Source organism: Pleurodeles waltl, chromosome 8 (genome assembly GCF_031143425.1).
Source record: "Pleurodeles waltl isolate 20211129_DDA chromosome 8, aPleWal1.hap1.20221129, whole genome shotgun sequence".
In the NCBI taxonomy this organism is placed as follows: Eukaryota; Metazoa; Chordata; class Amphibia; order Caudata; family Salamandridae; genus Pleurodeles; species Pleurodeles waltl.
In genome coordinates, this window is record NC_090447.1 from 1,335,278,181 (window position 1) to 1,335,299,319 (window position 21,139).

Sequence of the window (21,139 nt, forward strand, 5' to 3'; positions counted from 1 at the left end):
CTTACAAAATACAATTGTATTTTGTAAGTTTGTGCTGCTTTCGCGTAAAAAAATAGCGCAAATGCGGTGCAAAAAAAGAATAAATATAAGCATGACTATTTCGATATTATACTTGATGAACTGTTTAGCACATGTATTTCTGGATTCTTATTCTTAATTGGCGTGGTATTGTATTCTCCTTTTATCTATTTTAGGACCTCTGGATAGAAAGGTTATGCGAGCAGTCATGTACAAAACAAAAAAATAAAACACTATTATTGTGAGAGAGTTCCAGACGTTTCCTATGTTTGTATTGCACTATGACACCTTTAATCCTGAAGGGAAATACTGTGAAAAATAACATAGAATAAGGTACTCAAACCCGTCATGGGATTTTGGATTGATGAATTAGGAAAAGTGAAAAAGGGGCAAACTATGCACATTTTAAAACGCTGCACTGCTGCTACCAAAGACCTACAGAAAATGTTTCAGAGTATTTATCACTTTTTCCCTAATTTCACGCTTTACTCTTTTCTTATCACTGCTCATCTAATGATGTGACACTTTATGAACCACCTAACTTTGCATTAGCAAGTTAACTCTCACCTCTTAATATATTCATTGCTAATCTGATCTTCATCACAATTACAAATGAAAGGTGCAATGGATCAGGGGAAATGGATAAATATTCGTAGTATGACTGTATGTATGTAGTTTATTTTCAAACCTAAAGCGGGTTTCACGAAAATGTCATAGTCAGGCAGTAGTTCACATCCCCTTTCTTGAAAACAGATATGTCAAACATTGTTGAAAAACGAATTTGAAAGTCTGAGAAGAAAAAAGAAAGTAAACATTTCATCTGCTCTACAAAGCAGTGGAAATAAAGTGTATTACTAATACTTAATTTATTGTTACTCAGTTTACCGGCTTCAGAGGGCTGTTGGTGCAAAACACAGGAGATGCCAGCAGTCGCAGCTCACGGGGTTACAAGGAACAGGGCGGTGCACGGCTGGGGGAATTTATTAATATAAAATTAACAATAAACATAACTTACCTGAGCACTGCGCCGCCGCTCCTCTGTCCTCTCACAGGCACAGGCTCACAGCCTGCCCTAAGACCAATCCTGATACTGCTCAGAGCAGCGTCAGGATTGGCTGGGAGCGCCGAGCCAGGGTGCTTCCAGGCAGACTGGGAGCCTGTGCCTTTTCTCTCTAGCCCAGCAACACAGTGCCGGGCTGGAGAGATCACAGTGCGCATGTGTGTTTGGCAGGCCTGAGACGGTCGGCCAGAAACACATGCGCACTGAGGGGAGTGCCAGGTGTACTACCCTCATCCCCGTCATCCCCATTATTATCTTTTCATTGTTAGAGATTTGCAAACATTTAACTGGCACAAACGAAAATAGGTAAGGACAGGTTTATTAACGATGAGGGATTTCATCTAAAAAAACCTGATGCCTCAGGAATTGTTACTGATTCACAAAAAGTGGAAAGATCTATTTTCCTCAGTTTTCCTTTATCATGCACTGTTTTCAAACAGATGTAATGTTGTTCCCTTATTAGTCAAATCACTTGATGAGAGTGATGTGGAAAACATGATAGTCCCGTGGATAATTCTAGGAAGGAAGAGGAGGAGCGAGGCAATTTAACAAATATAGATGTGAGCAAATAAACACAGCATGTGCATAGGCGTACCTGCATAGTAGTGCGGATGAAATGCCTGTGACTTTAGCAGTACAGTATTGTCATACTCAGTGATAAACATACGGGCATGTTTATAAGAAAGTCATGCAGCAAGTCACCTTGCTGTGCTCTGCTGCGTGACAGAGCAAACGAAGGTATGTGCCATATTTAAAAGAATACAGCACATTTCTGATTTTTTCTTTGCGCAGGCACCGTTTTGGCTGCCTAGCACCAGCTCAGGAGGATTGTTTTGTTAAGGAAAGGGGGCATTCCTGCACAAAAACAATCCCCTGAGATATTTTTCTCTTTCTATGTGTGATTCAGAATGCAGCACACATAGAAAGACGGTAAGCAAAACTAGGAAAAATAAACATATTTCTCCTCGTTATGCCTCGCCTTGGGAGGCCTAGCAGTTTTGGCACATTCCCAGGTCTACCACATTTGGTAAATCTGGAAATGCATCAGAGTCCATGGGTGTTGCATGGGAACACCCATGCAACACCCATGGAATACCTCCCTGGGGCAGATTAACACAACACAGCCATTTGCGGTGTGTTGCTTTACACTGTATTTATCAAGCAACTCAGGGCCATCCATGGTGGCCTTATGTGGCTTGATAAATTGCATGTTGGAGTTGAGTTGTACATGCACCACGTTGCGTGGTGCAAGAGCAATGTAACTCTCTCCAAATCTAGAATCACAAGTGTGTCTTAAAGTAAACAGTATTGATGATTATCCATAGACATATAAATGGGTAACAGTGAATTATGAGATTGTTTTTCAGCAAGGGGGTCTGAGTGACATCAAATAGACAAGAGGACTAAAGCTCCAGTTGTTTATGATGTCACTCAGAATGCAGAGGTGGAAAACATCTGAAATACATCGATAATTGTATGATATGTATGGCCCTCAAAATCACCTTCCCTGCTTGCAGCTGACACATAAGGGTAGGTAAGTAATGGAGAGTCATATATAACATGGCCTGACCTCCCTGTCTCACATTTAAAAATATAGCCCTGTCCTCTGGCTACCCACCATCTCCATACTCTGTGCCTCCCCCCTTTCATCCCATAGCTGTGCTCAATGCTCATCCATGAGAGCAGTGAGCTAGTGATGAACTAACAAGTTCTCAGAGAGCCCTGTCAGAGCCTCCTGGAACTCCTTTATTATTGTTAAAAACAGTGGTTCCTTAAAAATCATTTTAGAAAAATAATTCTCAGTCTTGAACGTCAGGTAGTACAAAACTAGTTATCTTCAAAAAGACATAGGTTTCTCATTTATGGAGAACTGCTACTGTCCATCCATTTGATAGCAAAAAAAACCTCAAAGAAATCCAGAGTGCTTGTGGGCATGTTATGCTATAGGCCACCAGGCACTTCCACTTCGCATAGTCAGAGTTTTTTGGAAGTGCTTCAATATGGCTTTCACACATTCCAACTTTTTTTTATTTTGGGGGATTGTTGGACCTGCCTTTTTTGATAGGGTCATCCCCAAACTTTTTGCCTCCTTCCTCCTATTTTTTCTGACCTGTTGTTGTTGGCTTTTGAACTCTGGGCACTTTACCACTGCTATCCAGTGCTAAAGTGCATATGCTCTCTGTGTAAATTGTACTGTTGATTGGTTTATCCATGATTGGCTATTTGATTTACTTGCAAGACCCTAGTAGAGTGCACTATATGTGCCTAGGGCCTGTAGATTAAATGCTACTAGTGGGCCTGCAGCACTGGTTGTGCCACCCACTTCAGTAGCCCCTTAACCTTGTCTCAGGCCTGCCATTGCAAGGCCTGTATGTGCAGTTTCACTGCCACTTCGACTTGGCATTTAAAAGTACTTGCCAAGCCTAGAACTCCCCTTTTTCTACATATAAGTCACAACTAATGTGTGCCCTAGGTAACCCCTAGAGCAGGGTGCTGTGTGGGTAAAAGGCAGGACATGTACCTGTGTAGTTTATATGTCCTGGTAGTGTAAAACTCCTAAATTCGTTCTTACACTACTGTGAGGCCTGCTCCCTTCAAAGGCTAACATTGGGGCTGCCCTCATACATTGTTGAAGTGGCAGCTGCTGATCTGAAAGGAGCAGGAAGGTCACATTTAGTATGGCCAGAATGGTAATACAAAATTCTGCTGACTGGTGAAGTCGGATTTAATATTACTATTCTAGAAATGCCACTTTTAGAAAGTGAGCATTTCTTTGCACTTAAATCTTTCTGTGCCTTTCAATCCACGTCTGGCTAGGTTTAGTTGACAGCTCCTTGTGCATTCACTCAGACACACCCCAAACACAGGGTACTCATCCTCACTTGCATACACCTGCATTTTGAATGGGTCTTCCTGGGCTGGGAGGGTGGAGGACTGCCACACCCCCTACTGGGACCCTGGCAGACAGGATTGAACTGAAAGATGACCTGGTGCATTTCTTAGCCACTCTTTGAAGTCACCCCCACTTCCAAGGCACAATTTAGTATAAAACAGGGCATCTGCCCTACCTCATAAGACACTTGCTGGAGAAGAAACCTGAACCAGAACCTGCATCCTGCCAAGAAGACCTGCCTGGCTGCCTAAAGGACTCACCTGTCTGCTTTCTACAAAGGACTGCTGCCTTGCTGTTGCCCTGCTGCCTTGCTGAACTCTTGCCTTGCTGCTGAAGTGCTCTCCAAGGGCTTGGATAGAGCTTGCCTCCTGTTCCCTGAAGTCTCAGGACCAAAGAGATTTCTCTTTTTCATTTGGACGCCTTGTGCACCCCGAAAAATTCGACGCACAGCTTGTCCGCGGTGAAAAATTCACTGCACGCCGATCCGGAAAGACGCCGCTCGACGCGACGCCTGCGGTGCGACTGGAACTTCGAGGCACGGCCTCGCCTGGACAAATGCCGCCCGACTCCAGAAAGGAAATCGACGCGACGCCTGCCGTGAGGGAGAAGATTCCACGCACAGCCCACCGGAACGAGGCGCAGCCGGAAAACAAGCCTAGGATTCCACGCACAGACCCCGGGACTTCTGGTAATCCCGCGAACCACAGAAAGAGACTGTCTGTGCGCCGGAAAACGACGCCCGACCTCCCTGTGTGAAAAACAAGTCTGTGTGTGCAGGGGAGAAATCGACGCACACACCATTTTTCCACGTATCTCTTCTTCTGCGGCCCTTTGCAGAGATTTTCCACTTTAAACCAGGTAATTTGTGCTTGAAAGAGACTTTGTTTGCTTTTTAAAGACCTAAGACACTTTATGTCACTTTTCAGTGATATCTCTACAATTTCATATTGCATCTTTGATCGTTTTGACCTGCAATTATCCAGATAAATATTATATATTTTTCTAAACACTGTGTGGTATATTTTTGTGGTGCTATATTGTGTTATTGTATGATTTATTGCACAAATACTTTACACATTGCCTTCTAAGTTAAGCCTGACTGCTCATGCGCACAGGATAATTTGGATTGTGTGTAACTTACCCTGACTAGATTGAGGGTTCTTGCTTGGACAGAGGGTAACCTGACTGCCAACCAAAAACCCCATTTCTAACAGGGATTTTAACCTGTGGATGGAAGATGAGGTACCCTTTTCCCTGTAAGTGATACAGGACCCCTGTAAAATATTGGGATTATATCAGTGTGTGTCAGGCCCAACTCATCTGGCAGGCCAAACCCTAGAACTGATTTTTGCCCCAGAAGGGATGATATATGTGAACATGATTCTTCATCTACCTTGGTCTTGATTTGAGAGTGAAAGATCTTGAACATCCCAAACAACACATAAAGGGTACAAGGAAAGTTTTGGCACATTCCCAGGTCTACCACATTTGGTAAATCTGGAAATGGTGGCCTTACGTGGCTTGATAAATTGCATGTTTGAGTTGAGTTGCACATGCACCACGTTGCATGGTGCAATAGCAATGCAACTCTCTCCAAATCTAGAATAATAAGTGTGTCTTACTGTAAATAGTATTGAGGATTATTCATAGAAATATAAATGGGTAACAGCGAATAACGAGGCTGTTTTTCAGCAAGGTGATCTGAGTGACATCAAATAGACAAGAGGACTAAAGCTGCAGTTGTTTATGATGTCACTCAAAATTCCAAGGTGGAAAACATGTGACATACACCAGTTGTACATCAATAATTCTATGATATGTATGGCCATAAAAATCACCTTCTCTGCTTGCAGCTGACACGGAAGGGTAGAGAAGTAATGGAGAGCTTAAACAAGATGATTCGCTGTTGAGTCCTATTTTTAAAATATCAAAGTCCATTGATCCCAGAAGGCAAGTTGAGGATAATTGCATATCAAATGAACAGGTGAATATGGAGACATTGGATAAAATTATCCCGCTCAAGAGTCTCAAATGTAGTATTAAATCCTAAGCGAGTTGGTATAATGACTCACTAAAAATTTTGAAAGGAATATGTAGAAAATGAGAATGTATTTGGCGTCGGCAGTATAACGAAGGAGAGAAAGAAGCTTTTAAAAAAGCTCTTCGGAGTATAACATTGAGATTAGAAGGGCAAAGGCAGAATACTACACGAATACCATTCTCTCTGCCATGAATAGCTCAAAAAGGTGTTTCAGGTTCTTCTGGACCACTCCCATTCTGAATGTGCTAAACAGGGTATCCTTCCCTCAGAGAAACTTTGTGATGACCTTGATGGATATTTTGATGATAAAATCTGTAGGCTCTTAGAGGATATTGCCTCTCATTCTCAGAACATAGTTTTTCTTCTCGATGACTTCCCGCCCAAGAAGGACCCTATTGTCCCTTGTAATAGAAACCTCCAAGTAGATAACTGTGCTTGCAGTAGCGGTGATAAGTCTCCAGTTTGCAAGCTTACATTGAAGGACTCAGGAAATGGAGTTGAGTGGTTTGAGCTTCTTCCAGAGGACCTCTTTCAGTCCTTAGTTGGACACATTTTATCGGGTTCTCCTCTGTACTCGATACCACTCAAGGTACAGAAATAGCTGGGAGATGAGCTTGCCCTTCTGATCCTGTGATTCTGTAATCAGTACTTGGAGTCCTTTAATGTGGAAAAAAGCCATTGTAACCCCACTTTAAAAAAAAACTACAGCAGGTCCTTCAGTATTGAGCAACTTTAGACCTATCTCGCTACTCCTGCTCCCCATAAAAACTTTGGAGGGATATGAGAGGAAAAAGCTCTCACTGTACTTGGAATCGCAGACCCTCTTAGAAGAGGAACAATATGGGTTTAGACCAGGGCATGGAATTGAGAATGCCCTTCATGTTGCCTTAGATGAACATGTATGAGAGTAGATAGAGACCAGCCAACAGTTCTGGTTATGAAACGTTGGCTGAAATCGCAGTAGGTGAACTGGCTCTGAAATGGATTGAATCTTATTTAACTGAACGTTCTCAGGCGGTCACCTTGCCCCACTGCTGATATCAATTCAAAGGTGTGCAGACCGAAGCCCCTCAGGGCTAGGCTCTGAGCCCAATTTTGTTTAACATATATCTGAGAGAGATGATCTTGCTGGTAAAATCGTATGATATTATGTTGGTCAACTATGCTAACGACACAGAGTTAATCATTTACTTGGAGGCAAAAGAACATAACATTATGGAACATTTTCAAAAATGTATTATGGATGTCGTCAAGTGGATGAATCGAAATGTGCTCAAGTTAAATGGGGATAAAACACAGTTGCTTTGCTGTTCTGCTAATAAAATCATCATTGTTCTATACTGTATATATATCTGCTTCCCTCTAGTTCAGTTCGATATCTGGGGGTTCTCTTTGATGACGAGTTATCTTTGGAGAGGCATGTTACTAGAACCTGTTTTGCACAGTTAAGTGACCTTAGGAAGGTGCTACCGATTTTACCTAATGAAGCCCGCTCTGCTATTATGCGTAGCATTATACTGAGCCGGTTATATTATTGCAATGCCCTCCTGCTTGGGACCCCAGACTCATCGATCTGTAAACTGCGCAGAGTTCAAGTAGTAGCAGCTAAGCTTGCACTAAACAGACCACGCAGGTCTTCAGCCTCTAAAGCCCTGCAAGACCTTCACTGACTCCCAGTTGACCAAAGGATTGTTTTTAAAGCTTTGTGCATTGTTTTTAAAGCATTACAAGGACTTGTCTGTCTACTATTATGCATAGCATTATATTGAGCCGGTTATATTATTGCAATGCCCTCCTGCTTGGGATCCCAGACTCATCGATTCAAGTAGTAGCAGCTAAGCTTGCACTAAACAGACCACGCAGGTCTTCAGCCTCTTAAAGCCCTGCAAGACCTTCACTGACTCCCAGTTGACCAAAGGATTGTTTTTAAATGTATGTGCTTTGTTTTTAAAACATTGCAAGGATTTGGTCTGTTGTTAGAAATTGAAAGGCAATACACCTCGAAGATGTCTCCGTTCGAGCACTGCCAATCTTGTCATGGTAAATAAGTTTTGTAAACCGTGGAGAAGTGTGGCTCAATGGTTAGAGCGGCAGACCCTGAAGCAGAGATCTGGCTCTGCCTCAAGACCAGGGTTCAAGTCCCGCTTCCGCAGTCTTGGGCTCAATTCCCCTTGACCAGATTATTCTCGCCTCAGTGCCTAATCTAATTCATGGGTCCCACTCTGCAACTCTGGGCAATAGCATGCTTAATCTCCACAACGGCCCCAACAGTGCTTGGATGCCTGGCTTCACCCAGGGGGTGCTCAGGAGTGGGTGCCTCACAGGGAAAAGCCAGGAGGGGTTCCATAGCGGTATGAGTACAGCGCCTTGAGACCCTAACAGGTGAGTAGTGCGCTATACAAGTGCTAATTTACATTTAAAGTTAGAACTGGCAGCTGTGCCTTCACTGCTAAGGCGGCTCAAACGTGAAGCTTGCTGCCCACTTACCTTAGATCATATTCCGATCCTCGATCCTTTAGAACGGTGCTAAAAGCCTGGCTTTTTCCAAAGTAGGGTTTCACTGCCCTCTTGCTGCTATCTGTTGCTTGCGGTTTTAGATTCTCCCCCTCGGAGTCTGTTTCTCTAATTAGCTCAGCGCCATTATGCCAGTGTTAGTGAAAGTTTGCGCTTTATAAGACTGTAAATAAATAGTAAATAAAAACAAATGAAAATTCGTTTTTAGTGCACACAATGGTTATATGCAATCAAAGGATATTGTGCAAATCATGGGGATCATGTTAAAATGTACATACTATTATGCATTCATGACAAAGCATTATCAAGAAGTCATAAGGCACTTCCAGAGTTATATTGGTGCAGTGTAAGTTAATAGTGAAAACAGTGAATTGTGCAGAGCAGGAAACAAGTATTTACAAAAAAAAGAGAAACCGTTTGTGTTTTGGCTGCTGAAATTAATATTCCAAGAAATCAAGGCTTCTTTTTCCTTAGGTCTTCATAGACATACAAAGTTCATAGAAGTCGTTGATGCTTTGAAGTAAAACATAAAGCAACGTAAAGTAGGGTCCTCAAAAAGGCAGCACTCTTGATTTCAGATAATTACTTTCTTACAAAAGTGGCTTGGAGGACTCTAGTGCATAAGACCAAAGGGTTGTTTTAAATCACCTGCAACACGCTTTAGTCAAATAGACATCATTTCCCAAAGTGTTACACATCAATGCAACAGAATTAATTTATTCTGCCACACTAGTAGGAAATTTAGCAGCCGTAGATGTGAATAACCAAATCAGAATCTATTCTCGACGGTGGCGCTCACTGAGAACCATACATAACTCTGTTATCGGAGGGCAGAGTTACAGTGCAGATGATCCACATACTTCTCTATGGAGATCAAGACTGTGAATCAAAATGTGTCCAGGTAAAGTGCTCATACACGCTCGCAGTGCTCAGCATGTGCACCGTGATTGTGCTTGCTCTCCTTTCTGAATCTGCTCCTTTATTTCCCACACATTTATTAGCACTACCTCAATACTCTGTAATTGAACTATTTTTTTGGTCATGCATCTTCATGTTTTTACCTTTTACCTTTTCAAGAAACATACAGAAGTGAACTCTCTCCCAAAGAAAGTCAGGATTATAATCATTCACCTGGAGCTCCAAATGGTAAAAGGACGTGGCTGTTTCCACTTAATTGACTGTGACTTAAGTCATACTAGCTAATCAAAACTCAAAGGCGACGCCTTCATCAGACCCTTCTATGACTTTGTACAATACATGGAGTAGCTTCTTCACACCTACAAAGCACTCAGAGGCCTTATCAACGCGTAGAAAATCCCCATAAAAGGCTACGGAGACTTCCTACCTCTTGACAAGGCCAGAGTGCATTGGAAGTGTTCGAGGACGAAGCTACTCCCTTTATTGTATTGTCATCCAATACAATACATTATTTCTAATTTTATTGGAGAACTCTACGAGGCAACAGCTTTAATGCGGTAGTTTGTAATGAACACGAAAGAGCTATGTTCAAGCATCCACTGTATTCTTAATGTGTGATAGTAGCAGGGCACATTTAGACCACCCGTGGCATAATGTTTCCATAGTTCATTTGCTGCTTACATTTACCACCAGGAAGCCTCATTTTGAGAATTAATTTTAGATACTTTGTTTGCTCTAGTTAATTGACATGTCAGTAGTTGTTTGTGCTGTTCAAGCTACATTTAGTTAACTTTAGGGATTGTGATGCTGATGTTTTTGCTTTTTTTCTGGTTTCCACAGGTAGAGACAATAGGCGATGCGTATTGTGTTGCTGCCGGACTCCATACGAAGAGCCTAAGTCATGCCAAACCCATAGCACTTATGGCCTTGAAGATGATGGAGCTTTCAGGGGAGGTGCTCACACCCGATGGAAGTCCTATTAAGGTATAGTCATAAGGCATTTTTTAAAGTTGATTTGGGAATGTTGTATTCAGTGCAGACAAGACACCTACTAAGAACAGAAGGAAATTAATGCTTGGAGCAACCTGGTCAAGTGTGGATGTTTGTGACAGGGGTTGGTTGCTTGTTTTAGCATTTATGTAGCATGATCCCAGCTGGATAGCAGAGAAGTACTGCACATTAATGGTAGTGCTGGGAAACCCACAAGATTGTGCTAATCAATTGGGAATTTTTACCTTTGAATTGCATAATGACATTAAATCTCACATACGTCCAATTGTATTACATTTCCCACATATTTACGGTTTTAGGTACAAGGAGGTTCATGGATTTACCCGGAATCACACTTTTTTCTATCAAGTGGCAGAGCCAGATCGCAGGTCACCAGGATCAAAAGTCAACATCGTAGTCACTAAAAAACTTATACTTTCATTGTTTGACAGGATTAATTTGTCTTCTGTGGCAATTCTTATTGTTTTGTAGGCAAATGTTTGCAATAGTCCCAGACTTCTCAGCTACATCTTAGCTAACACTCAAAGTTTATAACCATTGTCAATGTGCTTTTATGAACTGGAGCAGAAAACATAGTTTCTCTGTTCTTGAAGTTATATTCACCTCTTATACAGTGAATATTAGAGTAATGTCAGAAAGATATATAGATCAGACCAGCATATATAAAAAAATTAGTTTCCACTGGGATGGATAATACTCTGCCTGGAAATGAGCATTCACCTTTCATTTGGTACAGTACTTCACACTAATAGCTCTTGTCCAATTGAAGCAATTTGCAGCACCACTCCATTACAGTCAGATGATTTCATATTCTGAAATGCAGTTATACTTTTAGCTATGTTACATTTTCGTACTGTTTCAATAATGAAACCACTTTTTTAAGAAAAATGTGAAACTGAAGAAGAACCACTGTCATTTTATTTAATTTTTGCAGTTCATGTAGTCCAAACATGGCCCAATGGTATTGGAGAATGTTAAATGCAAATATGGGAAAATAGTAAATGTCAGACCAAGTGTATACAAATGCAGTAAAATACAGGGAGTCAAAAAAGAAAGACTGTACATTTGAGGGAAGGAATGACGTAAGTAACATATAGAAACTGATATGGATGGTAGAAGAGAAACAAACTCAGTGTACATGTAATGTTGAGAAAAGGAAAGAAGTGAAAGAGAGAGTAAAAAAAGAGTACAACCACCAAATTACAACCATGGTGGCCGGACCCTCCCAAAGACCACTGTTCCCGCCAGGATCATGATTGCTGACGTGGTGACAGTGGTCGGGGTTGTAACCAGCTAGGGTGGCGCTGAACTCAGCCCCACCTGGCTGATTACAACCCCCTCTTACTGCCAGCCTTTTCATGGCAGGGACCCCTGCATGAAAAGGCTGGTGTAAAGCAAGTGTTGGGGGGCCACAGGGAGCTCCTGTATTGCCCATGCAAAGGGGCCACAGGGCGGCCCCCCTGCCCATCACTGTCAGAATGAGCACTGTCTGCTTTGCTGGATGCTGGTGTGCTAGGATATTGGCCTCGGCTCCCTTAAAGGAGATGAGGCCAATTTTCTCACACTGTTCCCACCAGTCAGCCCGGCAGGAACATTGTAATATGCTTGGGGGAGACGTCACCGCCATGACGGTGGCATCCTCACCGCAGTTTGGCGGTCATGTGGTGGGATGCCAAAATCATAATGATAATGAGGGCCATAGTCAGTTAAATAATGTTGTCTTTGCAAAAAATACTTTACAAGTGATACATGGTGTTTTGTACAATGATCTAGCCTCAGCAGGAAGGCACTGGGGTTTTTGTAGAATGGCAGTGATGTGGTCATGAGGGCTTTGGTGTGCCTACAGTGGTGTGTGGCATACTGTCAGAAGTGTGATTATTATTTTTGAAGTGAGGGCGACTCTGCCAACTCAATAACCCCACTCTGGTTAGGTCAAAACAAAGTTCTGAAAGAATCTCGGCTCAATCCCCGGTAGCTATTGCACAAGTAGCAGGCAATCCCTGTAGAAGTGTGTACTACATTCAAGCAGTACCAACAGTTTTAAAGTATGGAACACTACACCATAAAATTCCCAAACTAATTTATAAAAATAGAGAGGAAAAAGAATTAGAAAAAAGACTCCAAACAGCATTAGGGGAGGAACCAGAGATAGACTTTTTTACATTTTTAAGGCACGCAGCACCTAGAGGGTTGTCAAGCACTATGAAAAGGCAACAGTTCACAATGGATCAGAATGCAGGCACAATTTCAAGCTAACCACAGTGGAATGGATGTCAGATACACCACTTGGGCTATCTCAGTCAAAGGTTTTTCCTTCAAACTTAGGGCCCGATTTAGATATTGACGGATGAATTACACTGTCACAATGATGATGGATGTCCCCTCTGCCGAAATCTAAATCCCATTATACACTATGTGATTTAGATCTCAGCAGATGGGGTATCCATCACTGCTGTGACAGAGTAACTCGTTTGCCATTATCTAAATCAGGCCCTTAGTCTCCAACTGTAGGGAAAACTTCTTCTGGTCGGTCCTTCATCAACTAATCCTTCAGGATAGACTTCTGGGCACAAAATCTACCTTCAGCCCTATTACCTGCAGGGGATAGTCCTCTTTAGTCAACTATGCCCTCTTGGAGGTAGAAGTCCTTCTGGTTTTTGTGTCCGTTGGAGAGTAGTTCCAATGTACAGCACATGATTTAGAGGAGAAGAAGAGGCACTTTCTTACTGTTTAGCATTGGTAAAATGCAGAGTTCTAAAGCTAGCACATCTAGACATGCAAAAATAAGAGGACGACAACTTGGGCAATTTCTTAGGCATACTTTTGGTAGGCCAATTAGGGCAGTATCACCACAGCCAATTCTTGACAGAGCAGGGATTATTCTATCATTTTGGGGGTTCTATTCTGGGATTAGCTACCTAAGTCACTACAGTAAACATAATTGTATATGTGCAGTTTAAAACAAAACATTTATGTGAGATCAGATATGAAGTCTTTTGTCCAGTGTAATGAAGAGGGATTTTAATCTTTGATGCAATAGAAGTCAATCAATTATTACGTCAGAGTTTTAGAGATTTTGAGATAAACTAGAATAAACTAGGTTTTGCGGAGTTATATTTCAAAAATGGATTCACATTGTGTTCCATCTTCAACCGGCTTGAGGCAATATTTGAGAGGTAAATAGGTAATGCGTAGACCTCTGCAAAATGTGCATATTAATCCTTTGTAAAAATGCCTAAACAATTTAGTAAAATGCTGCATTATTATGCAAAATGCTGGCTTCAGCTTTTACTTGTGCCAGATGAGTAGATCGTGAGATAAAGCTTGGTTATGTACTGTTATGAGTGAATGGGGATGACACAAAGCGTTTCTAAGTGGAGGTTAAGAATGGTATGTGCCAAGATAGAAATTCATATAATTCCTGGCAGGAATTTAGTGGGACTTGAGAATGATTTATCAGTTTTGGCATGCTAGGATTAATTAAGAAAGTATAATGCAAACCAGTTAAAAAACACCATCAAAGCCCATGTTTTGAGGATATTGATGAATATGGAGTGATGAATCATGTTGAAGACAGCAGAAAGGTCAAAGAGAACGATAGACATGGTTTCCAGTGGAAATAATTTATTTGTAAAACACGAAGAACTACTTGGACCAATTTTGTCCAAGGACTGTAACTTGGTCTGAAGCCTGACTGGAATTAGTTTGGGTTTGAAACCTGATTGGAATTAGTTTAGTTGTCTAAGCTGACAACTTTCTACAATAGTATTTTCCATGTGACTCTAATGCAGTGGCTAAGAATTGGAGGCCAATTGACACTGGATTGTTCTGGGAGTTTGTGTGGGATTTATCTAGCACTTCATGTTTCCAAAGGCCACTTAAGAGAGCGAGACATAAGTAACAAGTATAAAATGCTAGTACGTGAAGCAATTTGCACCACTGTTATATTAGCGGATAGACTTCTTAAAGAGAAATTTTTCAATTTGGAAGTTATGGGTTGTCTGTTACAGACATAGGTTGTCTGTTAAAGTTATTGGTTGTTAGTTCTGAGCAGAAATCTCATATCATACATTGTCAGAAATGTAATACTTTATCGACTTGCTCGAGATGAAAGTTACCTTATTTCTTGTCAATTTATTTAATTACTTGCATTGTAGTATATAGATGCACACGTTATTTAATTTCTTTTACCGCTTTCATCCTGACAATTTGTTTTTAAATAAAGTTTTTTTATATACAAAATAAAGCCCCGTACATATTGTACTTCAGAATTGAGATATTTGTTAGTCTGATTGGAAAAGGGAAATATAATGGCAGTGAAATCTATTGTTTAAAATAAATTGTTTTTTTACACAACATTATCTTCGCAAACCTTTGTGTGTTAAAGTCCTTTTTCTGCACGCCAGACTTTTTTTCTTGGTTCAAAAGGTTGTTCATCTGACTTTGGTGTTTATGTGTTGCAGAAATGGAATACCTTATTTATTTTTAAAATTTTGCATTGGATATGCTTTCATGATGCGCACACTCTTTGGAAAATCATCAGACTTCAGAACAGAATAAAGGGGGTCATTCTGACCCCGGCGGTCAGCACCGCCGACAGACCGGCGGTGCCCCGCAGGGCATTCTGACCGCGGCGGTTCGGCCGCGGTCAGATGCGGGAAACCGGCGGTCTCCCGCCGGTTTCCCGCTGCCCTGCAGAATCCTCCATGGCGGCGGAGCGCGCTCCGCCGCCATGGGGATTCTGACACCCCCTACCGCCATCCTGTTCCTGGCGGGTCTCCCGCCAGGAACAGGATGGCGGTAGGGGGTGCCGCGGGGCCCCTGGGGGCCCCTGCAGTGCCCATGCCAATGGCATGGGCACTGCAGGGGCCCCCGTAAGAGGGCCCCACAAAGTATTTCAGTGTCTGCTATGCAGACACTGAAATACGCGACGGGTGCCACTGCACCCGTCGCACCCCTGCAACTCCGCCGGCTCCATTCGGAGCCGGCATCCTTGTTGCAGGGGCATTTCCGCTGGGCCGGCGGGCGCTCTTTTGGAGAGCGCCCGCCGGCCCAGCGGAAATGTATGAATGGCCGCCGCGGTCTTTTGACCGCGGTGCCGACCCGCCCGCCAAGGTCTGAATCAGGCCCAAAGTCTGAGTTAAAGCAAATAAAGTGACATACAGCTTTAACACAGAAAAGACCTGCATTCAGTTTTGATCCAATGCATAGACCCTTACTTTTGCATTCTAAGCACTGATTGCATCCTTTAATAGTAAACTTGGGTAAACATTTGCTTGTTTAAAATGCTTTTCCTTTGCTCTGCATCTGCCTTGTGCACAGAGCACAGGTTGTCCATAAATATTTAAGTACTGTTTCGTATACCATTAACATATTGTTAGAAATGGGGTTTTTAGTTGGCAGTCAGGTTGTCCTCTGTCCAAGCAAGAACCCTCACTCTAGTCAGGGTAAGTCACACACAGTCCCAAATCAGCCTGTGCCCACCCTCTGGTAGCTTGGCACGAGCAGTCAGGCTTAACTTAGAAGGCAATGTGTAAAGCATTTGTGCAATAAATCATACAATACCATAATATAGCACCACAAAAATACACCACAAAGTGTTTAGAAAAATATATAATAATTATCTGGGTATATGCACGTCAAAACGATCAAAGATGCAATATGAATTTGTAAAGATATCACTGAAAAGTGATATAAAGTGTCTTAAGTCTTTAAAAAGCAAACAAAGGGGGTCATTTTGACCCTGGCGGTCGAAGCCGCCAACAGGCTGGCGGTGCTTCCTGGCCAATTCTGACCGCGGCGGTAAAGCCGCGGTCAGAAAAGGGAAACCAGCGGTTTCCCGCCGGTTTTCCCCTGGCCATAGGAATCCTCCATGGCGGCGCTGCAAGCAGTGCCGCCATGGGGATTCCGACCCCCTTCCCGCCATCCTGTTCCTGGCGGTTCTTACCGCCAGGAACAGGATGGCGGGAACGGGTGTCGTGGGGCCCCTGGGGGCCCCTGCACTGCCCATGCCACTGGCATAGGCAGTGCAGGGGCCCCCTAACAGGGCCCCATAAAGATTTTCAGTGTCTGCTTTGCAGACACTGAAAATCGCGACGGGTGCCACTGCACCCGTCACACCCCTTCAACTCCGCCGGCTCCATTCGGAGCCGGCTTCATTGTTGAAGGGGCTTTCCCGCTGGGCCGGCGGGCGGCCTTCTGGCGGTCGCCCGCCGGCCCAGCGGGAAAGTCAAAATGACCGCCGCGGTCATTTGACCGTGGTACGGTCTTCTGGCCGTTCCCGCCAGGCGGGCGGCTTCCGCCGCCCGCCGGGGTCGGAATGACCCCCAAAGTCTCTTTCAAGCACAAAGTACCTGGTTTGGAGTAGAAAATCTCTGCAAAGGGCCGCAGAAGAAGAGATACGTGGAAAAATGGTGTGCGCGTCGATTTCTCCCCAGCACACACGGACTTGCGTCGTTATTTTTCACGCGGGGAAGTCGTGCGTCATTTTCCGGCACGCGGACAGTCTCTTTCTGTGGGTCGCGGAGATTGACGGATGTCCCGGGTCTGTGTGTGGATTCTCCTGCTTGTTTTCCGGCTGCGCGTCGTTCCGCGGGGCTGTGCGTCGAAGTTTCGCTCTCACGGCAGGCGTCGCGTCGATTTCCCCTCTGGAAGTCGGGCGGCGTTGTCCTTGTGAGGCCGTGCGTTAAAGTTCCGGTCACCGAAGGCGTCGCGTCGATCAGCGGCGGTGTGCAGCGTTTTTCTCACCGCGGAACAAGCTGCGCGTCGAAATTTTCGGCGCACGAAGAGTCCAAATGAAAAAGAGAAGTCTTTTTGGTCCTGAGACTTCAGGGAACAGGAGGCAAGCTCTATCCAAGCCCTTGAAGAGCACTTTTACAGCCAGACAAGAGTTCAGCAAGGCAGCAGGCCAACAGCAAGGCAGCAGTCCTTTGTAGAAAAGCAGACAGGTGAGTCCTTTGAGCAGCCAGGCAGTTCTTCTGGGCAGGATGTAGTTTCTGGTTCAGGTTTCTTCTCCAGCAAGTGTTTGATGAGGTAGGGCAGAGGCCCTGTTTTATACTAAATTGTGCCTTTGAAGTGGGGGTGACTTCAAAGAGTGTCTAAGAAATGCACCAGGTCCCCTTTCAGGTCAATCCTGTCTGCCAGGGTCCCAGTAGGGGGTGTGGCAGTCCTTTGTGTGAGGGCAGACCCTCCACTCTCCCAGCCCAGGAAGACCCATTCAAAATGCAGATGTATGCAAGTGAGGCTGAGTACCCTGTGTTTGGGGTGTGTCTGAGTGAATGCACAAGGAGCTGTCAACTAAACCTAGCCAGACGTGGATTGAAGGGCACAGAAATATTTAAGTGCAAAGAAATGCTCACTTTCTAAAAGTGGCATTTCTAGAAGAGTAATATTAAATCCGACTTCACCAGTCAGCAGGATTTTGTATTACCATTCTGGCCATACTAAATATGACCTTCCTGCTCCTTTCAGATCAGCAGCTGCCACTTCAACAATGTATGAGGGCAGCCCCAATGTTAGTCTATGAAGGGAGAAGGCCTCACAGTAGTGTAAAAACGAATTTAGGAGTTTTACACTACCAGGACATATAACTACACAGGTACATGTCCTGCCTTTTACCCACACAGCACCCTGCTCTAGGGGTTACCTAGGGCACACATTAGGGGTGACTTATATGTAGAAAAAGGGGAGTTCTAGGCTTGGCAAGTACTTTTAAATGCCAAGTCAAAGTGGCAGTGAAACTGCACACACAGGCCTTGCAATGGCAGGCCTGAGACAAGGTTAAGGGGCTACTGAAGTGGGTGGCACAACCAGTGCTGCAGGCCCACTAGTAGCATTTAATCTACAGGCCCTAGGCACATATAGTGCACTCTACTAGGGACTTATAAGTAAATTAAATAGCCAATCATGGATAAACCAATCAATAGTACAATTTACACAGAGAGCACATGCACCTTAGCACTGGTTAGCAGTGGTAAAGTGCCCAGAGGTCAAAAGCCAACAACAACAGGTCAGAAGAAATAGGAGGAAGGAGGCAAAAAGTTTGGGGATGACCCTGTCAAGAAGCCAAGTCCAACATGACCCCCTATCAGCCTAAAGCCAGGGGAGAACAATCACTATCCTGATGTACTTCCCTGTTTGAGGCGACAGAACAAGGACCCAGGCCCACAACAGCAGGGGCATGCTCCAGTTCTTCGCCTTCCTGACTCCAATTGGGTCCCTCTGTCCATACTCTCAGGTCCCACTAAGCCAACCCATGGGGAACCTTTCTCCATACCTGTGGATCCCATCTGTGCAGCACCTAACCTTACTTTGCTCACAGATGTATCCCAGGTGCAGGATATCACCACCAGGACCAACATAGTGGTGTTGCCCACTCTACCCCCGGGGTGTGACTCTTGTCCCCTCCCCAGGGATAACTCTGTCCACCTGGACAGCAAGCCACAGTGGTTACTGACAGCTGTCAGGGATGAGAGCCAGGCCTCTCAAGGCTCTCCCACCACTGGGGCTGTAGAGAGTGGGGGGCAGTAGCCCCAGGTGCTGGGCACCCTTAAACCACTCTCCCTTCCACCAGGTCAGGGATGACAGCCTGAACCGGGTCCTCTCCTCTGGGGATCCGTACCCTCCCTCCTGGAGGGGTACCCCCAGAGTCCAACATGGTCAGGGTGCTTATAGAAGCCGCCCTGCACCATTCCTCCACCAGTGCAGGGCTGTTAACCTGCAACTGGCCCTCCAACGTGGGGTCTGTACCTTCAGGTTGGACTAGGGCCCGGGGTGAGGCTTCCCTCCCCCTGCCCTCCCTTCTGGGGTCCAGTACCCTCCAACTAGGAGTGGCCTCCTCAGAAGACAACATGGTAGCGGCACTATTATCAGTAGCCCCCCCCTCCAGGTCCGGGGGGACACCCTGAACCTGGCCTTCCAGCCCAGGGTCTGTACCCTCAGACTGGATCACTGCCTGGCAAACCAGGTCTTTCTGGGGGGCACGCCTACCCCCCACCAGTTCAGAGTTTAACCTCTGAACCTGGCCATCCAACTCAGAGTTACCACCCTGAGGTTGAACAATTGCCTGGCATGCCAGGACTTCCTGGGGGCCACACTGACTCCCCACCAGGTCAGAGTTTAACCTCTGAACCTGGCCATCCAACCCAGAGTCACCACCCTGAGGTTGAACAATTGCCTGGTACACCAGGACTTCTTGGGGGGCACGCCTACCCCCCACAAGGTCAGAGTTTAACCCCTGAACCTGGTCATCCAACCCAGAGTCATCACCCTGAGGTTGACCAATTGCCTGGCATGCCAGGACTTTCTGGGGGGCACACCTACCCCCCACCAGGTCAGAGTTTAACCTCTGAGCCTGGTTATCCAACCCAGAGTCACCACCCTGAGGTTGAACCATTGCCTGGCATGCCAGGACTTTCTGGGGGGCACACCTACCCCCCACCAGGTCAGAGTTTAACCTCTGAACCTGGTTATCCAACCCAGAGTCACCACCCTGAGGTTGAACCATTGCCTGGCATGCCAGGACTTCCTGGGGGGGCACACTCACCCCCCACAAGGGACACACAGTCCCCAAGGGCCACACAAGAGTCTGGTTGGCGCAGGTCTCCTGACCTCTGCCCATCCGGCAGAGTCTGGATCTCCCCCAAACCAGAAACGGTTTCACCTGGGTCATTCCTGGGGGGCTCTGCTCTCAGAGCTGACCCCTGACACTCCAGGTCATCCACTGGGGTCTGCAACCCCCTCTCAACCCTCTGTCTGGACTTCTGCACCCCCTCACTAGGAGTGGTACTGCCAGACACCAGAACTGTTGGGATGCTGGCTACAGTCACCCCCCTAGCTCTTCTGACACTGCGGGCTTCCCTCAACAGGTGGCCCTATGGTACAGGCTAGGCTTCCCTTCTGGCGTTCCCTCATGGAACCCTCTAGGACCTGGGACCTACCGGGACACTACAATCCTCTCCCACCTCACTTGGTTGGGAAACACCTAGACCACTCCCTTCAGGAGCACCCCCAAATGCCTCTTCAGACTCTCTGGTACTCACCCAGAAGTCTGCCTCCATTGTAAGCTCCCTGGGGTCAGAGAACTCACACTCCACCTGGTGTTGGCGTATCTCTGGAAAATAAAGTCCAGACATATGCTCTCTAGCAATTACATCACTCTGCCCTTCGCATGTATTAACCACAGTACCCTTCACCCAACCATCCTTGAAAAAGCACGCTACATCACCCTCCTGAGACTGGTGAGACAGTATCTGACTGTCCCTGACACTCAACCCATACTCTTCTGGGATGTCTCTATACTCTATATCTAGGACGTCCACCAAGGGGGAACCCTTTTCTTTGTCACTCTCTTCTAGAGCCAGTAAAGTGTCCCTCCCCCCAGTAGGAATATGACTCCCTGTGCCAGTTCCCCAATCCTTCTCAGGGACCCTGTGCATAACGGGAACTACCTCATACCCTTGAACCGCCTGGGGTGTGTCAACTCCCTTCTTCAAGTTGGGTACCACATCTCTGGGCTTGTGCCCTTCTTCAGCAGTACTGGATGCAAGATTTTTGCTGCCACCATCTGAACTGGACTCAGCCCTTCCGGCCTCCAGTTTCAGCTCTTCACAGCTCAGCTCTTGAGCTGCAATCCTATCTTTTTCCAGGGCTAAGGTGCTCTCTGCCTCAGCCCTCTCAATAAAGT

At 45.2% G+C, this 21,139-nt stretch overlaps 1 protein-coding gene across 1 annotated transcript in view; it reads left to right on the plus strand.

Moving 5' to 3' along the window:
* GUCY1A2 (guanylate cyclase 1 soluble subunit alpha 2) overlaps positions 1 to 21,139 on the plus strand; it is a 1,233,955-nt gene that overhangs the window by 809,831 nt on the left and 402,985 nt on the right. The window contains exon 6 of the mRNA XM_069203198.1: positions 10,285 to 10,428. Coding sequence (XP_069059299.1) covers positions 10,285 to 10,428 — 144 coding nt within the window. The remainder of the gene's footprint in view (positions 1 to 10,284; positions 10,429 to 21,139) is intronic.